We start from the raw sequence: 19552 nt of genomic DNA, 5'->3' as shown, positions 1-19552 counted from the left end.
ACCAAAGGGGCTTTTTGAGAAGAGGCTCATCTTTTGCTCTGGAAAATTTTTTTATATGATTTTATAATACTTTTCTCCACCATTCTTTTCTGTCCTCTCTGGCACTCCTATTATTCAGCTTTTAAGCCTCCTGCATTGATCAACTAATTTCTTAAGTTTTCTGTCTTATTGTCTAATTATTTTGCTCTACAGTTTGGATTCCCTAACTATATCATCCACTTTTCTACTGAGGTTTTCATTTCTGCCGTCCAAATTTATTCTCCTAATGTTTGTGCTGTTGTTCTCCAAATATTCTTCTTTTTAAAACTACCATTTTATTCCTGTTTTATGGATATAACATCCTCTCTCATATCTCTGAGAACAGTAATGATTTCTTTTCCCCATTTTTCTTCTCCCTCGGAGTTTCCTCCGAGTTCCTTTAAAAAGAAAAAAGAGAAAAAAAAAACAGGTTAATTGGGGATATAATTTATATGCCATAAAGTTCACCCATTTTAAGTGTCTAATTCATTGACGTTTAGTATATTTATTGAGTCGTTCAACTACCACTGCAATCCAGTTTTAGAATATTCCCATCACCTCGAAAAGATTTCTTGTACCGATTTGCAGTTCATCTCCATTCCCAACCCTAGTCCCAAACTGCCACTAATCTGCTTTCTGTCTCCATACATTTGCTTTCCTAGACATTTCATATAAATAGAATCATAATGATATGTGTTCTGTATCCCATTTCTTTCACGTCACATGAATTTTTGAAAGTCATCCTCGTTGCAGCATACGGCACTAGTTCCTTTTTATTGTTGAAGAGTATTGCATTGTGTTGATTTTGTTTTGTCCTTCACCAGCTGACTAGACATTTGGGTTATTCACACTTTGGTGAAATTATAAACATATGTTTGTTATTTTAATATTTTAGTTTGAACTCTATGTTTCACATTACAGAGTTCTTGCCCAATGTATGATGCTCCCTGGCCGTCTGCTTATATTTAGAAATGGAGGCCAGAAAAGTTATTTGGAAGCTGTGTATGTGTGTGGTGTGAGGTGGTGAAGTGGGGGCTTCATGGTCATTCTTTGGGGAATATCTTCATGTCAGTGTTTTCCATCCTTCTTCTCTTGGGCTGGTGGAATTTTCCAGAGGAGACTCTTCACTGTTTTGACTGGATGGAACAATCCTAGCTTCTAGTGTTCCATGCATCAAGAGGAAAGAGAAGGCTGAAATGTCATCAATTTTAGGACATAAGCTTTTACTTAATCCCCTTGTTTTCTGTAGGAGATCCCTGCCTCCTTCAACTGTGCCTTGTGTCCCTGAGTCAAGAGACCCTCTGTTTTGTTGTTTTATTCTCTTATGCTGGGGTGGTAGCACCGAGTAGAGGAGGAGATCTGGAGGTGCTTTTTAAATAGACTTCCCAACAATCTCTCTGTTTTTAGCTCTACCATTATCTGCTCCTCCTTCCCCAGTTCCACAGCTATCTGGTGCCAATTTCTGAATCTTTGGGGTTCTGCAGGGTAAAGTAGGCTACCTCTCTGCTTTGCCCATGGCCACTTTGGGATTAGCTTTTGTGGATCCACTAATTCATCTACCATTTTCCATGTACTTTGTAGTGTCCCCAAATTTACTGCTATTGTTTTCTTTTCTGATCTCATTATGGGCTTGTGCTTCTATAAAAATCCTTTTACTCTCCTTTTCATAGCACTTTTATCTGGAACAGAGAGTTTATTCAACCAGCTATCTTTTTTTTTTTTTTTTTTTTTTTTTTTGTTCAAGTTTTTATTTAAGGGTAATGATCCGTGATGGGTTTTAGATCTTGTTGAAAGCAGCCACGTCCATGGACTGCACATAGTCCTCAAAAGCAGTGATCTGCTCCTCCAGCATGTCTGTTCCAACTTTATCGTCTTCTACTACACACTGTATTTGAAGTTTTTTAATTCCATACCCCACAGGAACTAGTTTAGAAGAGCCCCAGACCAAGCCGTCTGCTTGAATGCTCCTGACGCACTCCTCTAATTTTGCCATATCTGTCTCGTCATCCCAAGGTTTGACATCTAATAAGATGGAAGACTTGGCAACAAGTGCAGGTTTTTTGGCTTTCTTTGACTCATACTGTGCAAGGCGCTCTTCTCTTAGCCTCTTCGCTTCTTCACTTTCCTCCTCGTCGTCAGATCCAAAGAGATCAATGTCATCATCATCTTTATTATCTGCGGCTCCACTTCCGGTGGTGTCTTCCACATTAGCGGGACCGTACTTGCCCAAAGCTTTCTTCACTCCGGGCAGGCTGGCCTTGTCCTTTTCGAAAGACTTGATGTGATTATACCAACGCAGGGCGTGACACAAGCTGGCAGGTGGCGGGCCGGAGACTGCTTCAAACACTGCCACGTCGGCCTGTGACGGCACATACCCCTCGATGTAGCTCTTGTCCGCCAGGTAGTCGTTGAGCACCTGGAGTCCGGCAGGGCTTTTCAGGTCTCCAAAACCCATGACGTCGGCTGACCCTGAAGCTGGGCGGCAGCGGGTGAGAAAGAAGCTCCAGCCCCGGGCGCCGAGCACTGAGGGGAAAAAAAAAAAAAAAAAGTCAACCAGCTATCTTTAATGAGAATCTCAATTTAATTCTTTAATGAAAGAGAAAACTTTCAATCCCAAATAATTTAAGTAGATATCTCATTCGCAAAGAAGCGTATCCTAACTCCCCACTCCTTAAATGTGTGTTGCACATACTGACTTCCTTCCAGGAGTACAGATGGGAAGGCCTGCAGGAGGAATAGCTTCATAGTGAGAAACCTGACAAGCATACGTCAGCCAGGTGATTAAGGTCAATATCAACAGTGGTAAATCACGTCCATAATGTATAGCCTTGGTGGTCCACTCTCAAACACATAACCCCAGTCTAATCGTGAGAAAAACATCGAGGGGCAATCAGCAAAGTACCTGATTGGTATTTCTCACAACTGTCAAGGTCATCAAAAGAAAGAAAAGGCTGGAGACCTCTCACAGCAAGGAAGAACCAAAGGACATATGATGAATAAAGGTTATATGGTAACTTGGAAGGGATCCTGGAGCAGAAAATGAGCATCAGGCCAAATCTAAGGAAATCTGAATAGTGTATGCACTTCAGTTAATGTAATGTATCAGTATCAGTTCCTTAATGTGACAAATGTACCACAGTAATGTGGAAACTGGGTGTGGGGCATATGGGAACTCTCTAGTATCGTCACAAGGTTTTTATGAATCTAAAATTAATCTTTTTAAAAGTTTATTAACAATAAAAATAAGTAAATCCTTCTCATTTATCCTTTGGCTATTTATTGACACCTTCATGCCAAAAAGAAATGTGCCAGAAATTACCCTTTTACAATTTGGCTCATTTCTACCTCACAATAAAACTATCAGCAATCTGTTCTAATTCATGTATTAGAATAGTTTATTCATTCTCTTTTCCAAATATTTATTGAGCAAATCCTATGTTCCAGGAAAATACTTGTTGCCGGGTCTACAGAGATTAATAAAATATGATTCCTGGGCCACAAAAAGTTCACATTCTGGGAACACAGACAGACATACCACCCTTCTTGTGTTCCACTTTTCTAGAAACACACCAGCTATGACGAATGTGTTTTACCATTCATATCTAGAGAACAAAGAAAATAACAGCTGATATTTTTCTCTAACTTTTAAAAGCTTTTGTTTAGGTGAGACGTGGAATCCATTAAAACTGCATTATCAGTTAAGAGATGTGCGGGAACGATTAGCTAAAAACCTGGTAGAAAAGGGCGTACTGACAACAGAGAAACAGAACTTCCTACTGTTTGACATGACGACACATCCCCTCACCAACAACAACATGAAGCAGCGCCTCATCAAGAAGGTCCAGGAAGCTGTTCTGGACAAATGGGTGAATGACCCTCACCGCATGGACAAGCGCTTGCTGGCCCTCATTTACCTCGCCCATGCCTCCGATGTTCTGGAGAATGCTTTTGTGCCCCTTCTGGATGAGCAGTACGATTTAGCCACCAAGAGAGTGCGGCAGCTCCTGGACTTAGACCCGGAGGTGGAATGTCTGAAGGCCAACGCCAACGAGGTTCTGTGGGCGGTGGTGGCCGCGTTCACCAAGTAACTGCTCAGAAGGAAGTGTTCTCCTTCTCGCTCATAAACCGGGAGCTTTTCTTCGCTCGGCTTCTGGTTTTCTGCATTTGTACTTTCCCACATTATAATTGATTGGCTTTTGTTTTATGAAATGATAGGTGGCTTGTGTGTGTGTGTGTGTGTGTGTGTGTGTGTGTGTGTGTGTGTGTAGGAATCTGCTGGTATGTGAGATTTCTATTTAAGTTTAGAAAAACGTTTTACTGCCTATTGGCATGTCATTCCTTCTTGGGTTCAAGGGAGTTGCCCTTCTCACTATAATAGGTTTGGAATTCTGTTATGTTTACTTTCAAACCACCTCCAGTTCCAAACATACATCATGAGTATCTCCTCAGTTTAAAATTTTCCTCACGTAAAAATTCTTCTATATTCATCAATAATTGAGACAGAAGTCACACACACGCACAAAGTGTTTAAGTCACCAAAAGCAAAAAGCTGTATTTATGAGGTATTCTATGGTAGAGCTCAGTTGAAGATGCATACCGTAGAAGTATTTTTTCCTGGCATTATGCTAAGTCAGACAGAGAAAGACAAATACTGTATGATATCACTTATATATGGAATCTAAAACAGCCCAACTCATAGAAACAGAGAGTAGAAGAACTGGGGGCTGAGGGAAATGGGGAGATGCAGGTCAAACAGTACGAACTTCCAGTTATAAGATGAATAAATTCTGGGGACCTAATGAGCAGCATGGGATTACAGTTAATAATACTGTATTTGAAAATTACTGAGAGGAGATCTTAAATGTTCTCAGTACAAAAAGAAATGGTAATTATATGATGTGATGGAGGTGTAAGCTAAATGCGATGGTGCTAATGAATTTGTATTACCCAAGTGTGTCAAATCAACACATTGTACCCCTTAAAATGTCAATTATATCTCAATATGTATTATATATACATCATATATTTTATATATGTATATGTGTGTGTATATATATATATGTGTGTGTGTGTGTGTGTGTGTGTGTGTGTCAATTATATCTCAATGAAGCTGGAAAAACTTTGCTTTCCACAATCTTGTATTTGGATATTTTCACCATTCAATCATAGGTAAATTGTTCCACAAAGACGTTTGTGTTGAGATACAGCCCATTTGTGCTGTATATAGTGTGGACTTCACATGAATTTCTCCTCAATTATGAAGCTATGCTGTTACCATAGCTTCACAATAAATCTTGGTAACTGAGGACCAGTCCTTCCTCAAAATTGTGTGGTAATTCTGAGCCCTTTACTCTTGCGTGTGAGTTTTAGAAACACCTTATCAAGTTTCCTGAAATATCCTGTGGGGATTTTGATTGGTAAGACATTAACTATACAGATTTATTTGAGGGAACTGACATCTTTATGATATTCTTTCCATCTAGGAACATGGCATAACTTTCTGTGGTGAATTAAATATGGGCACAAATTCTTTGCAGCAGCTTCTATCAAAAGGTGAGGTCTATTTTCCAACCTCTTGAATCTGGGGTGGCTTTGTTCTTTGCTTTATCCAATAGAGTGTGGCAGAAGTGGCATTTTGCAAGTCCCAGAGTTTGGGACAGATAAAGTGATATTGTTTCTGCCTTCATTTTCTTGGAATGCTGCCCAGAGACCACCATAGCATAATGAAGCCCAGGATAAAAGAGCATATGGAAAGAGAAACCCAGCTGTCTCAGCTAAGTTCAGCAACCAGCCAGCTGACCTGCCAGCTGAATGCAGCTGCGTGTATGAGCCTAAGTGAAAGCAGCAGCGAAATGCTCAGCCAACCCAGAGAATTATGTGAAATGACAAATTCTTATTGATTTAAGCCACTAAGTTTTGAGGTGTCTTTCCACAAGAAAGACTAGCTGCAAGAGAAAATGGTACCAAAAAAATGAGGTGCTCTATAGTGAAAAACCTAATACATGTGACATGGCCTTGGGACTGGCTGGTAGATAGAGGCTGGAAGGGTAGCAAGGAGACTTAGCGGAGGCTGGAAAAGCAGTGAGGGAATTACTCTTGAAGTCTGGAAGGATGGTAAACCATGTTTTGTGCTAGTGAAAAAAATTGCCAAAACTGTTGTCAACACCACACCAAGCAGAAGAACCGCCTGGCCCACCCATAGAATCATGAGAAATAACTGAATTATTGTTGCATTTAAGACAATAAGTTTTGGGGTGCTTTTATACACTAGATAAGTGGAACACTAATGAACTTGTGAATCTGACTGTTATGTACTGAATTATGGCACCTCAAAAGTGCACATGTTGAAGCTCCTAACCCTCAATATATCTGTATTTGGATATAGGGCCTTTGGGGAGGTAATTAAGCTTAAATGAGGTCATAAGAGTAGGGCCCTAATCTGATAAAACTGGTGTCCTTATAAAAAGAAGAGACACCAGAGATCAAATAACATGTCTATAGATATTCTTGGATATTTTTATACAGATAATATCAGAAAAGGATGAGGTTCATTTCAAATTATTATAGCTCATTTATTTATTTTTTTCCTGAGCTAAGTCAGCAACATTTATTTCTGATATTGTTTTCATTTAATTTTGGAATAGGTATTATATTCACATCCTTCAAGAAATAATAAAAGGTAGATAGTGAAAAGTCCTGCTATATCTTCACTGTTTGTTTTATTACGGTGGAAAATATAATATTGACCAATACGGATATTAGCAATGTCCCTTTTAGCTGCCTTTGATAAACATGTTTCTAAATTTTGTATTTAAAATGTTGTTGTTCTCTACAGGTTTTTGAGAGACATATGTAATTCATCAGGTTAAGGAAATTGTCTTCTGATCTTTAAGTTGCTGAGAGCTTATTTACCATGACTGAGAATGGAATTTTATTCTTTTTTTTTATTTTGGTTTTTAATTCTGAGGTATACTTTACATACCATGAAATGCACAAATCATGTGTTGATTTTAGTGAGCTTCGATCTGCATATTCCCGTGTAACCCAAGCCTCTCTCAAGGTACAGAATATTTTCATCACCCTAGAAAATTCACTTGAGCTCCTTTCAAGTAATCCTGCTACCCGACCAACCTGAGACAACCACCCTTTTGATTTTTCATACTAGGTTAAGTAATCGTAGTTTGTTATTTTCTTTTTTCTCTTTTTTTCTGAGTAGTAGTCCATGATATGAACACACTGAAATTTACTTAACAACTTTTCTTGTTGAGGGACCATTTGGGTTGTTTCCAGTTTTGAGTTACATGAATAAAGCGGCTATGGACATATTATGGAACCCATGTTATGGAATGTGGAGGTCTGTTCTCCAGGGCCATTCCATTTCTCCAGGGGAGAAACCGTTAATTTCTGCCAACATGGTACATACTTTGCTGCAGGCATCCTCAGAGACAGTGTGAGTGGGCTGCGGACAGAAAAAATAACAGCCATCTTCCTTCTTGATCATCCTACACAAAGAAGGCAAAATGACAAACCCTGATAATAGACCCAGACTTCCCAATCACCTTTTCAGTGCCTCATTTAAAAATAGAAACATCATCAAGGATCACAGACCGCTGTTTTTTCATCAGCTTTGTTTGCAGCCCTATTTCTCATGCTTGTCCCCCAGTGCATGTCCAATCGTTGGTCCCCAAATTCTCTAGGATTCTATCAGGTAAATAATCTTCCTTCCTGACCAACTTTTCCTCCAAAAACCCTTTGAGCTATGACTTTCTCTGCCTTTCTAAATCAATTGGCACTCATCTATCTACCATGTCTCCCTGAAAATAAGACCTAGCCGGACAATCAGCTTAATGTGTCTTTTGGAGCAAAAGTGACTATAAGACCCAGTCTTATATTATATTACATTACATAAGACCCGGTCTTATATATTACATTATATAAGACCGGTTCTTATATTATAGTATAATAAGACTGGATCTTATATTACATTATATAAGACCCGGTCTTATATTACATTATATAAGACCCGGTCTTATAGTAAAATAAGACCGGGTCTTATATTAATTTTTGCTCCAAAAGACGCATTAGAGCTGATTGTCCAGCTAGGTCTCATTTTCAGAGACCTTTCAGAGACACGGTAGTTTTCATCAACCGATGACCCCGCTACTTTTTCTCTTGTCATTTAGGCTGGCATATTTTTCATTCATGAACTACAACTATAGAGAAGTCTCAAGAGAGACAAAAAATCAACAAGTGTGGATCAACTGTTTTCAATGAAAAATATGTGGGCACAATAAGATGTTTTTGCAGAGGATCAAAAGCATCCTAAGATTATGATCAAATCAAAGAGAAATACTTCGCAATAATGAGAAAGTAACATTCTATATGAAATCATATATGCTGAGTTATTAATTCTGACTTTACCACCTGCTAGGTATATGATTTGGGGCAAAGTATTTGATCTCTCAGAGCCTCAGTATCCTCTTCTCTAAAACAGGATCAATAAAATCTTAATTATTAAGAGTTATGAGAATATACAATATCCTCAATAAATATAAGTTCCATTTTTGCTTTGAAATGAATAAACAAAAGATGAAAATTAGTGAAATGTTCATCAAGATTGGTCTTTGTTAAAAGCAAATTTGAAGAGTAGGTTGGTGAGCATTTTATTTAGTGACATCTTACTTGCTCCGGCATCTATTGCGAAGAAAAGAGCGTTGTTGATGGGCTTTAGTCTCTCTGTTATCCAATTAAGTCTTGTCTTTAAAACCCATATTGTTTCATTCTCTTCCTCAAGCATCACCACCTTTCTTCTTTCTGCCTCATAAGTCTTACCTGTATGAAAAGAAGACAGGTGAAGTGTGTCAGCCATGGAACCAGCAGGAAGGTGAGGTGACTTCACCTCTACTTGTTCCAAAGAAGGGACTTTAATAAGGAAGTGGTATAGATAATGGAACAAACAAAGGGTACTGAGGCACTCAGAGGCAAGCAACAGCATTCAGCCATTACCACACCAAGGGCAAGAGGGGCAGGGGAGAGGCATGGAATTACGGGAGCCCAAGAGGACTAAAAAGTGGAGGAGGGGCCATCCAGCAGAATCTCTAGTTGTGGAGGGATGCACCAACTATCTGAGACTTAGCAGAACAGAAAGGAAGAGAGGAAGCAATAACCTAACATACCTTTCTTCTTCCACCTTCAGATCCCTTTGACTACTGGAAGCCATTGTCAAGGGAGCCTGAGAGATGCAAATCTGCCATGGTCAGCCTCCCAGGGGCCCAGAGCAGGGTAGAGAGAGCAAACGAAGAATGATCAGCACGTGAAGATTTTAAGAAATATCTGTTGCATTACTTGGGGGGGGGGGCGGTCAAAAGGTGTGAAAAGTCTAAATATTCTCAATGATATAAAATGGCGAAAACAGAAAATTGCAAGTCATCTTGTGAAAAGAAATATTTCTTCACTTGACCTTTGATGCCTATCATAAGCAGAAATAAATGCAGGCATTTCCAATTAGCAAAGGAGATTGTTTCATGTCACAGATTTCATTCCTTAAGGTGACTCCTAATTTATCAGCTCAATGATGGAGCCAACTGTCAGTCGGGAAGAGAATAGGAACAAAACAGTCAGCTCTGACTTAGTGGAACTGACCAGGCTAAGGCATCAAGGCCTTTTTCCAAAGTGTGCAAGGGTGTAATTCCAGGAAATGTCTGAGCCTCCTCATGGATCTCTCTACGGATTTCTTTAAAAATTCAGATCCCACAGATTTATTTATTGTATACTGAGAAATCCACTATACCTTAAGCACTAAGATCTGGATGGCACTTAGTTTTAGCGTGATCCTGGAAGTGAGACTATGTATTCCTTGCATTTTACTTAAAGCTTAATTGTATGCCAGGCTGCTTTCCCTTTTGATAATAAAGCCTAATCATAGTATTTGATCCAAAATTAGTCCAACTTGGCAAAGCTGCAGTTTAAATTTGTGTGCTTTGTGTCCAGGATAAGTATTTATTAAGTAGTATGTTTTATTTCGGGTTGATGATTTCTTGTACTACTAGTAATCAGTGGATGGGATTCAGAGGCCTGTGAAACCCCTAAAGTTGATTCCAAGGTGTTTGGCATGCATTCGAGTATGTTCTTCTGGGAAGATCTATTGTTTCCACAAATACTCCAAATCTATGCTTTCCTCTGCCTTTCTAAATCAATTAGCACTCCTCTTTCTAGTTTTCATGAACTGATGGCCCTTCTACCTTTTATCTCATCGCTTGGGCTTACATATTTTCATTCATTAGCTATCATTATAGAGTTTTCTCAAAAGAGAGAAAAGGTAAACAAGTGTGATTAACTGATTTTCATGTTAAGAACAATGGCTGAGTACAAATATATCGGAAATGAGACTGGGTGAAGGATGACAGAGCTATACAAAGTTTTTTTCAAAATAGAGATAGGAATTTATATCAAAGATACTTTCCCTGAGAATCTTGTTGGCTGGCCTCATGGTACTTTAGGGGAGAGAGTTTGGGGTGTAAAAACACAAAAAGTAAGACAATCTTTCCCCTGAATTTAATGATTTTTCCCTGAACAGGATTGGTTTCGTGGTCCTAGGCTGGGACCTCATTCTCTTATTGAGATTCCCATTATATTTATTCGGGGTTTTTACATGATGGTGAGAGAATATTCTTGAGCCCGCCAAGGTGATTACAGACAGCTTCCTGGATAAAATAGTTGGTGCTCCATCCTGGGAATGGTGCATCAATATAAAGGAATTGCTGCCTGTTTGGGCAACTATCATATAGATGTGGGGTAAGGAAGGGGTCGCAAACTCAATGCCTCTTGGGAGTTCAGCTGGTATGAGGTGGGTAAGTAGGGCTGAACCAAAGAAGTTATGCTTTATATCCAAAGGGGGCAGCCTTTACTCAACTCCAAATTTTTTTAGACAAAAAATTATAATTTGTAGAAGTTGGCAACTAATTCAAAACATTTTAAAACACTGTGTGGGATGAACATATGTTTTGAGGGTGTATTTGGCCCAAGGGCTGCCGGTTTGGGATCTCTGGTGTAAAGTCGTCATTCCCAAGACTGGCTGCAGATCAGAATCATCTGTGGAGCTTAAAAAACACAGATGCCCAGTCTCCTCCCAAACTCGCTGAATCTCATCTCTGGGGGTGATGCTGACACACAGCCAAGTTTGAGAGCCATGAGAACAAAGAATTGGCTGATAGAACAGCGTTTACCATCCTTAAAACTACAAAATTCAGAAATGATCACAATAAAGGAAGTCAGAGAGAAATGAACACGGTCCCCCGTGGGAGAGCAACCATGGTGAAAGCTTACATAGGAACACCTTTACACGTGTCCTCACATGTTTCAAATTTCGTTTTTCTGATCTTTTTACAGAGCCGTGCCTTTCAACATAGTAGCCACTAGCCACCTGTGGCTACTTACATTCAAATTAATTAAAATTAAATCAAGTGTAAAATTCAGGCCCCCCCTCAGAGGAGCCGCATTTCAAGTGCTCAGTGGCCACACGTGGCTTATGGTTCCTGTGTTGGGCAGTGCAGACACAGAACATTTCCACCATTGCAGGAGGTTCTATTGAACAGCCAAGATATGAAAATCAGGAGAACTCTGCAGACCTTTTGAGCCGTTCATCTGGGACTCTGGTATTTCAAGGGAGTGGTAATTAGTACGGAATAAAACATTTCTGAATTGGCCACACAGGTCTATGCTCTTATAGAGAGTGACATTCACCCTAATGCCAATTAATTAGCAGAGATGATGATTTTTTCAAACGCAAAAGTATTCATGCCATCACTGGACAAATATTTATCCAGTGTTTTCTATGTGCCAAGCACTCTGTTTTCAAATTACTCATGGAACTGAGTAGGGTTTAAAAAATTGGCTCAAACTGCTTTCAAGAGTTATCCTTCCAGGTATGTATGTTACCTTTAGTTTTCAGCTGACTTTTCCATTTTTGATTGTATGGCATTCCGTTTAACGCAATAATTATCATCAGATTGAAACATGTTATTTGGTACGTGTAGTGTAGCGTAATGGTTAAAAGGAAGAAGAGAAAGGTGACAATGGCTAACAGCAGAGAAGTTTCCTCTTTGCTGAAAAGTGGTGCTGAGTTTCGATCTGACCATGATTAGGTGTAGTCATGACACTGGCCAACAGTGTGACACCATCTAACCAGGACAGCGGTCTATACAGCCATTCAACCCCGCCAATGCGCACTTCTTAAACTCCTCCTCAAATGGCATACGGTGGGATGAAAATCCAGAGAGAAAAACAAGACAAAAAGAACCTGAAGGTCAAGGGGTTTAGGCCTTGGGGTTAAGTGCCAATTTTAAAATTTACACAAAAATCTGAATTCTTGGGAATCAGTATATTCCAAAATAAAAAAGTAGATTTTTAGGTACAAAAAGTCATAAAGTAATTTAGGAGAAAGCATTGTTGGATAATGTTAAGAATTAATTAATATAAGGCAGCCTTATGGAGACCCTGATTAAGGTAAGACCAAGCTGAGTGACAAATAATTGCTAGGTACAAGAAGGTAATAAAGGTGACCCTGCAGAAGATGGAGTGGCTTGAGGCCTAGAAATCTCTTCTCTAGTCATGAACACTTAATGAATTCCTCAGGGGCACATGCTCGGGATCTTTAAATGGACCAACAAGTTAACTTATTGTTTGTCTGTAGTATAATTCTGATTGGGTATTTTACAATCTCCATGTGGCTCTTCAGAAATAATAAAGGTTGGGCTGCTTCTAGAATGCAGTAAATAGTTGAGTTCTTATCATTGTAATGGTTGCGTGTCTCTGATAGTGTTAAGGAGTCATTACTAAGGAACTTAATTCTGGGAGTTTTGCTGTTAGTGTCCCTGGTTATCAAATCTTATCTCACAGTATGAACTACCACCTTTATGAAAATGTCAGCCAGGCCTATTGATTCACCATCAATGAATGACTGGCACAAAATAAGTACTGCAGTGACCTGAGTCTCTCCCTTTCATACACACTCACACACACACACACACACATACACACACAAACATATATTTATAATTCATATGACATGCTAGGTTCTGTGTTAGGTGATGGGAGCAGAAGATCAGTAGAACACAGAACTTACCCTTGCGGAACTCATATTCTAGAAGGTGAACAAATAATTTGATGTGATCAATGTAATAACAGAGACACAAAACTGAGAGAATGACATAAATACATACAAGATAAGATTGTTTAGGAATTATGTATAAGTCCTTTTTTATTTGATGTTGACTTTACAACAAAGATCCAGAGGGGTAAAGAGCATTTTTGTGTGTTGCTAGATCCAAAGCTGCAATATTATTGTTTTAATCTTGGTCATCATCCTGTGTTGAAATAGCCTCTGAAATTCTCCTTCCAGACTGAACCCAGCTGAAAGAAGAATCTGAAATGAGACCAAGAAAGAACAAAGTAGTGCATGGGAAATAGCTTCTTCAAACCCACAAATGTCTGGGATATGAAACCCTAAATAGATGAGTCTATTATACTGGCCAACAAAAGAGGGTGCTATTGGGCCGTGTGGAGTGTCACATGGCAAAGGAGAGCCTGGCTCAGTGTCAGGGATGGATAGAGTGATAGACTTGTCTTTCAAATGAGCAAGAGTGGAGCTGACTAGCTAATTGTGAGGAGCAGTGATCTGGAACAGCACAAAATGCAACTAGATCCATTAAAAGAAATTTACACAATGCAATTACTTAGAGAAATAGAAGCAAAACCTTGGGTTTTAGCTAAATTGCACAGTGACTTTATGTGAGGTAGGGCTGGCCATGAGTGAGCAGTCACCTTTGTATCCACATTATAGCCATCAGCTATAATTGCAAAATATCATTATGAGTAGAGGTAATGAGCTTAAATACATCTTCAATTTCTGAAAACATACTAAGACTTCAGGTTGCTTTTTCTCCACATGGAAGGCAAGAACTCTCACCAGAACTGTTTGTTCCCTGAGCGACCTTGTCCCTGCCCCAGTTCATCTGAATTTACCACGTAGTCTAAGATGAAGAGATCTTAAAGGGAGAAATCGTCCTCCATCTGTAGTACTAGGGTTTTAATATTCCAAACTACTCAAGACATGTGGATCCTTTTTATCTGTTTCACTGTCCAATAGTCAGCTATCATGCTCCGGAACCACATTCAAGCCAGGTCTGTTCTGTTTGGTCGGTGTACTTAACTGTAGCAATTGTTGAATGTTTTGAATATTAACCCTGTTATATTGGGGGTGCCAAAAAATGTACAAGGGGACATTTTGGTCAATGTTGCTCAAGCAGTGGTTCACAGTAATCAGCAGTGTCTGGACGCTGATGGTAACCATTTTGAGCACCTTTTGTAATTGCAGAAATCAAATGTGACTTGTATCCATCTTTTGTTATTGGTTTATATTGAGTATTATAATTTTAATACAGTTTTCCCTTCTTAAAGTGCATATACATTTTTTTGGCACCCTCTGTATTAACAAAAACTAGATAAGTACCTGATGTGGAAGAATAAAATGAGGCAACTGATTTTAACAGACACACTCAAATTTGTACTTTCAAAGTGACAGACTTAAAAATAGTCTTCTGGGATGAGTTCTCTTAAGAACATTTTAAAAACAACATTAAAATTTTTCCCTTTGGATATTTCTGGAAGGAAAATATTCATTTGGATGTATAAATTATGGCCTGATTGTTAAGAAATCATTCGTGGTATTTATAAAGTCATGCTTGTGTGTTAGATCTCATATTAGATCATGGTCAGATCATGTTATTAAACAACCCAAGTACCTTTCTTTTGAGCTGTGTCGCCCTACACCCTATAGAGATGGAAAATAGATCACACAATGTGGCAATGTTAAGTTTCATCTAAAACAAGCAGTTAAACAAAACAAAACAAAACACCAGAATAGCTGAAAACATGTAATTTTATATTTTTGTGCAAGAGGCAGACATATTTGTGGCTAATGAAAAAAATGTAAGAAGCTACACTAATTCACTCCATGAGGTCCGGTCTCTGCCATGTGAAACAAAATGTACCATGTGGATGTGCACTCATCTCACTAACTGAGGAAGCAAGTGCAGGCCTCTTTTAGGTTAAGAGAGAGGCAAGAAGAGGGATGTTCAAAATGCTGGTAATGAGGGTCCCTAGCCTACTACCCTTGGTATTTACCTTCATGGTAATGCTATGAAAACTGCTTGTGCAGGGACCAGACAGGTATTAAATGACAGGATCTATTCAAGTAATGAGTCTAGATCTGAGTAAAACTGTATAGTCATGCAGTGCTGACAACTTTAAAAACACTTTTTTAACACACTATCCCAGTGTGGGATCCAGGATATTTTTCACCCTCTTTTTATAGATGAAGAACCTATGACTCAGGCAGGTTGAGGGATTTGGCTCATGGCCACACAGTCACAATGAAGCTGAGGACACTCCCAGATCCCTCAGCTCTCACTGGTTCTACGTTGTTCTTCAGTAGCGAGCCAAGACTTGGAGGATGGAGAAGTCCAACCTCAGGGCCCATCCGGTAACAGTGATGGTTCTCTGGGTGGTCTTTGGCCACCATGGCAACCTCTGGGGCCACACTTTGGTATAGGAGAGTCCCACTTGTACATATGAGCCTATTACCTACTTAATTCTGTTCTACTTAAGACCCTCTTGATATGCACCCTTGTTCCTAGTTCGTTGTGTGAAACATACAAGGCACCCTGTAGAGGTTTGACTGAAGACCATGAAGTGTTGCCAGGGCACACCAGAGAGCTGGCTGTCGTGCAGGGTGTCAGGTAGGGTCTCTGGTCCCGCTCCACACATAAGAATGCAGGACACGGTAAGGCCAAAAAGGAACACCGATGGAGCCATAGATAAGGGAGTCAAACCAATATATTCTCGCTGGCGACTGGGCTGGAGACACAGGAAGCAGGATCTACATAATCTGCCTAACAGCAGTCCGCGCTTGCCAGCCACCATCTTCTTGCTAGCCCCCATTTTTCTCTGTTAGCGTAGCCACAGCCGTTATATTAGTGGCCAATGGCTTACGGGTTACAGTTGACGGCCAACTAGCCACAGCTGATGGCCATCTGATCACAGTTAATGGCCATTTACTACCCAGCCAGCACCTTTCTATATGAGGCTGAGAGCCTGGAAACTGTTTTTTGGGGCTTTGTCCCCACACTGGCCAAGCTACTCAGCTCACCCACTGGCGTGGGCAACAATTAGTCTTCAGCTGGTAACACTCCATTGGTAGACCCACTTTATGTCAACTCAAGAGGTCTCATTTCTTGTACACAGGGGCAGGAAGGAGAATTGTTTCCCTATTTAACCAGATGAGAGTAATTTTGACTTGTCTAATCACTGCCTGAGTACTGCCAGCCAGTGGAAAATTAAGGACATCCACTGAGTGAGTTTTCATTTATTCAGAAATTTGTTTTTGTTTACTCAGTCCCAAAGGTCTTATTGTAAATATGAGATGAGAGCTTGAGGCCTCACCAGGAAGTTGTTTGATTTGATGGGAGAGCCCACCCAGGGGACTGTGGGAGTGTCTGCAGCACCCATGACTGCCAGCCTAACTCAGCAAGAAGTGTCTCCTTCAGGGAAAGAGCTCACAGCATCTGGGAGAACTCTCCATCCTCCATCACATCAGACTTCTCTTTTTCCCTTGCAGATGTGCATGGCTACCTACCTAATCCTAGACCACTAACTGCCGAGCCCACTTGATCAACTATGCCTATACCATTCACTCAGCTTCACCCCATGTAAGTAGAAAAGCACAAAGGCCAAATTCCAATTGCTGAGAACGCTTCGATGGTCTTCCTGCAGCTTCAAGGTGGTAACCCATCCCCACCTTTTATGTAGCATAGACAACTCTTTTAGAAAATTATTTTAGTTATTGAAACATTACCACTTGTATCTTTACCTTGTAACATTCTTAGCAATTGCTACCGACACACCATTATTATTTGAGCCTTCCTTCATAGGTGACTCTTTTCCTTCTTCTTTTTTTTAATCAACCAATGAAACGCTACTGTGGGTAGATGGGCATGGAAAGTACTTTCAGGGACTGTTAGAAAATGAACAAGTGGAGGGGAAAATTGTGCTTTTTTAAAAAAATTTTCCCACTGTGCTTATTTTAATTTCTGGGTCAGTAGAGCTCCTTTAGGAAGCCTTGATTTTTAATTAATAGAAAACGTATAAGCCTCAGCCAAGGCCCTTGGCGCATATATGGATCCACTGTGGGAATTCCTCCTGAACATCAGTGTCATTTGAACATTATAAAGCATATAACCACAAAAACAAAACAGGACACCCAGTTCATTGTGAAAGCTAGGCACCCCTGCCTTCTGACGTGGGCACAGGGAGGTGTGGCTTCAGTGGGAGCTGCATGTACTGGGCATGCAGCCCAGTACAACTGCAGCTTCAGGAGCTGTTCCCTCTCTATATTTATAATTGTACTACAGAGCTGTTAGGCTAGGCGACTTCTAACGCTTCTCTCTTTCTCTAGGAAGCTCTCCCATAGCTCAGGAGTGAGGAAAGCCCAGGGTTATTTCTTGACAGAACCAAGAACAATGTGTGGCAAAGTGATGCTGCCCACCTCGGTGTTGGTGGAGTTATGTGGGACGATGCCCATGGCATAGTGTGCTGAGCTCTGTCTGCATGGGCATGGGACTGCCAAAGGGGCTCGGCCTGGGAAAAATACACAGGGCCCCCCTAATCCTCACGAGGAGTGTGAGCTGTCCCTCTGTTTCCAGCAGTGAGAATTCAGAGTGTCAGGGCTGAGCACCATCTGTGCAAGACTATTGATACCTCCTACAATCGGCCTGGCACCTTGCTGAGGCTGTTTATAACAAGCACCTTGTTTTGAGTTTGGAAGGTCTGTGAAGCTCTTTGTTTTTAGAGTACCTCTGAGGAGTTGCCCATACCTAGCAGAGTTCCTCAGAGGCTCCGACAAAAAAGAAACTCTGTTTTGTGCCTTTTGTGGTTTTAGATTACTGAGCCATCTGACCTAGTCCACATATTATCTTACTCCCCCTTCTAGCCCCATCCCACTGGACCATCCACCATTTTCTTCCCCACCTCTCTGCTTAATGGCTGCCCTCACCCCCCCTAGAAGCTGCCCTCCCCTGCTCTCTCTGTTCAGAGGCTGCCCTCACCTCCCCTCTCTGCTCAGAAGCTGCCCTCACCTCCCCTCTCTGCTTAATGGCTGCCCTCACCTCCCCTCTCTGCTTAAATGGCTGCCCTCACCTCCCCTCTCTGCTCATAGGCTGCCCTCAACTCCCCTCTCTGCTTAATGGCTGCCCTCACCTCCCCTCTCTGCTTAATGGCTGCCCTTACCTCCCCTCTCTGCTCAGAGGCTGCCTCTCCTTTCTGCTCACTGGCCTTCTAACCTCTCTTAGTTTTTGAGCTCAGCTTTCCTCCCATCCATGCTGTCATGCTGACTCCCAGAGGTTCAAAGACTCTGAATACATACCTTTCTCTGGCCCTGCTTACTCTCTTTGAATCTCATTAGAATTGATCCTCATGAAGGTACACAGTTACCCTTCAATTCTACTCTGATGTCTCTCCAGGTACTCGCAACTGTTATACGCAGGCGAGAACAGAGAACTCGTGGCTCTTGGCTTGCTGTGCTCACCTGACACTGCTGCCTAGATGGATAGTAAAGCAAATATATACAATGGCCAAAGATATACAATGGAAGCTGCCTAAGACTGTGTGTAACCTTTGGACCAGGAATGACTAAAGTCAGGCTATCCCTTCTTCTAGTAAGCTGGGAGTTCTGCGGAGGGTTGAGCCACCAGAGAGATAGACGCTGACATTGGCAGGATTCCTTCCCAGGCCCCACCTGACTCTGGCAGTGCCCTGGGGAGCTGAAGGTGGAGGTAGGATGGATATATATGGTGACAGTTGGCTGAATCTTCACTTTGGCAGAATGAGGTGGATAAATATTCATAGAAGGATGAAGATCTTTCCCTGGGAATCTGAAACCAAAGTGACCAAGGACCCAGGGTCATTAAGCCGGGATGTCAGTGTAGAAAAGAAATGCCAAGAGGGGCTGAAGATTGGTTGACAAGGGGGCCATCATGGCAGGCAGTGGAGGATAGTAAAATGGAACAGAGAGCATGTTTTGAGTTAGGCCTCCCAGTAAGCAGATTCTGAGATGGAGATTTGCTTGTGATGAGTTGATCAGGGAGTGTTGCTGGGATCCACACGTGGGGAAGGAAGCAGAATCAGGCTTCCTTCTGAGGAAGAAGGACGTGGGTTTGACGCAGACTCAGCAGAGGCCTCAGCCAACCCTGTGGAAAACACAGAAGCTGGAATAACTCTTCAGAGTTCTCTTGAGTTGGGGCAAGGGGCCTGGATCTTTATTCTGCCTCAAGAAGGGGCTGTGCCCTTTAGCTAAGGCAACTCCCAAAGAGGGCTGACAGCTGAGAACTCTCCCTGAAGGGAGTCGTAGCAAGTGGTACATGGAAGGGCCCACTACACTGTGCAATTTGAAGCGTCACAGCCAGGACACTCAGAAAAAGGA

At 41.1% G+C, this 19552-nt stretch overlaps 2 protein-coding genes across 2 annotated transcripts; one reads left to right on the top strand and one right to left on the bottom strand.

Annotated features, from left to right (window-relative positions):
- Positions 1–1734: 1734 nt before the first annotated feature.
- Positions 1735–2574, bottom strand: LOC308499681 (elongation factor 1-beta-like). Its single transcript, XM_081053427.1, has one exon. It carries the CDS (start codon positions 2471–2473, stop codon positions 1796–1798), a length of 678 nt encoding a protein of 225 aa, XP_080909553.1. The 5' UTR covers positions 2474–2574; the 3' UTR covers positions 1735–1795.
- On the top strand, positions 2472–4232 carry LOC308499773 (Golgi phosphoprotein 3-like; the record flags this gene model as incomplete). The annotated part of the gene is made up of 3 exons (XM_081053588.1): positions 2472–2507; positions 2879–2927; positions 3682–4232. The coding sequence occupies 3 exons, from the start codon at positions 2472–2474 to the stop codon at positions 4104–4106; spliced, it is 510 nt and encodes a 169-aa protein (XP_080909714.1). The 3' UTR covers positions 4107–4232.
- Between the last annotated feature and the right edge of the window lie 15320 nt (positions 4233–19552).

The sequence above is a fragment of the Rhinolophus hipposideros genome (assembly GCF_964194185.1).
Source record: "Rhinolophus hipposideros genome assembly, chromosome: 7".
Lineage (NCBI taxonomy): Eukaryota > Metazoa > Chordata > Mammalia > Chiroptera > Rhinolophidae > Rhinolophus > Rhinolophus hipposideros.
The sequence above is the reverse complement of the archived record's forward strand: the minus strand, read 5'-3'. Positions and strand labels throughout refer to the sequence as shown.

What these genes read in the sequence shown, in the direction of transcription:
- LOC308499681 (XM_081053427.1), bottom strand. Translation starts at nt 2,473, where the DNA reads ATGGGTTTTGGAGACCTGAAAAGCCCTGCCGGACTCCAGGTGCTCAAC.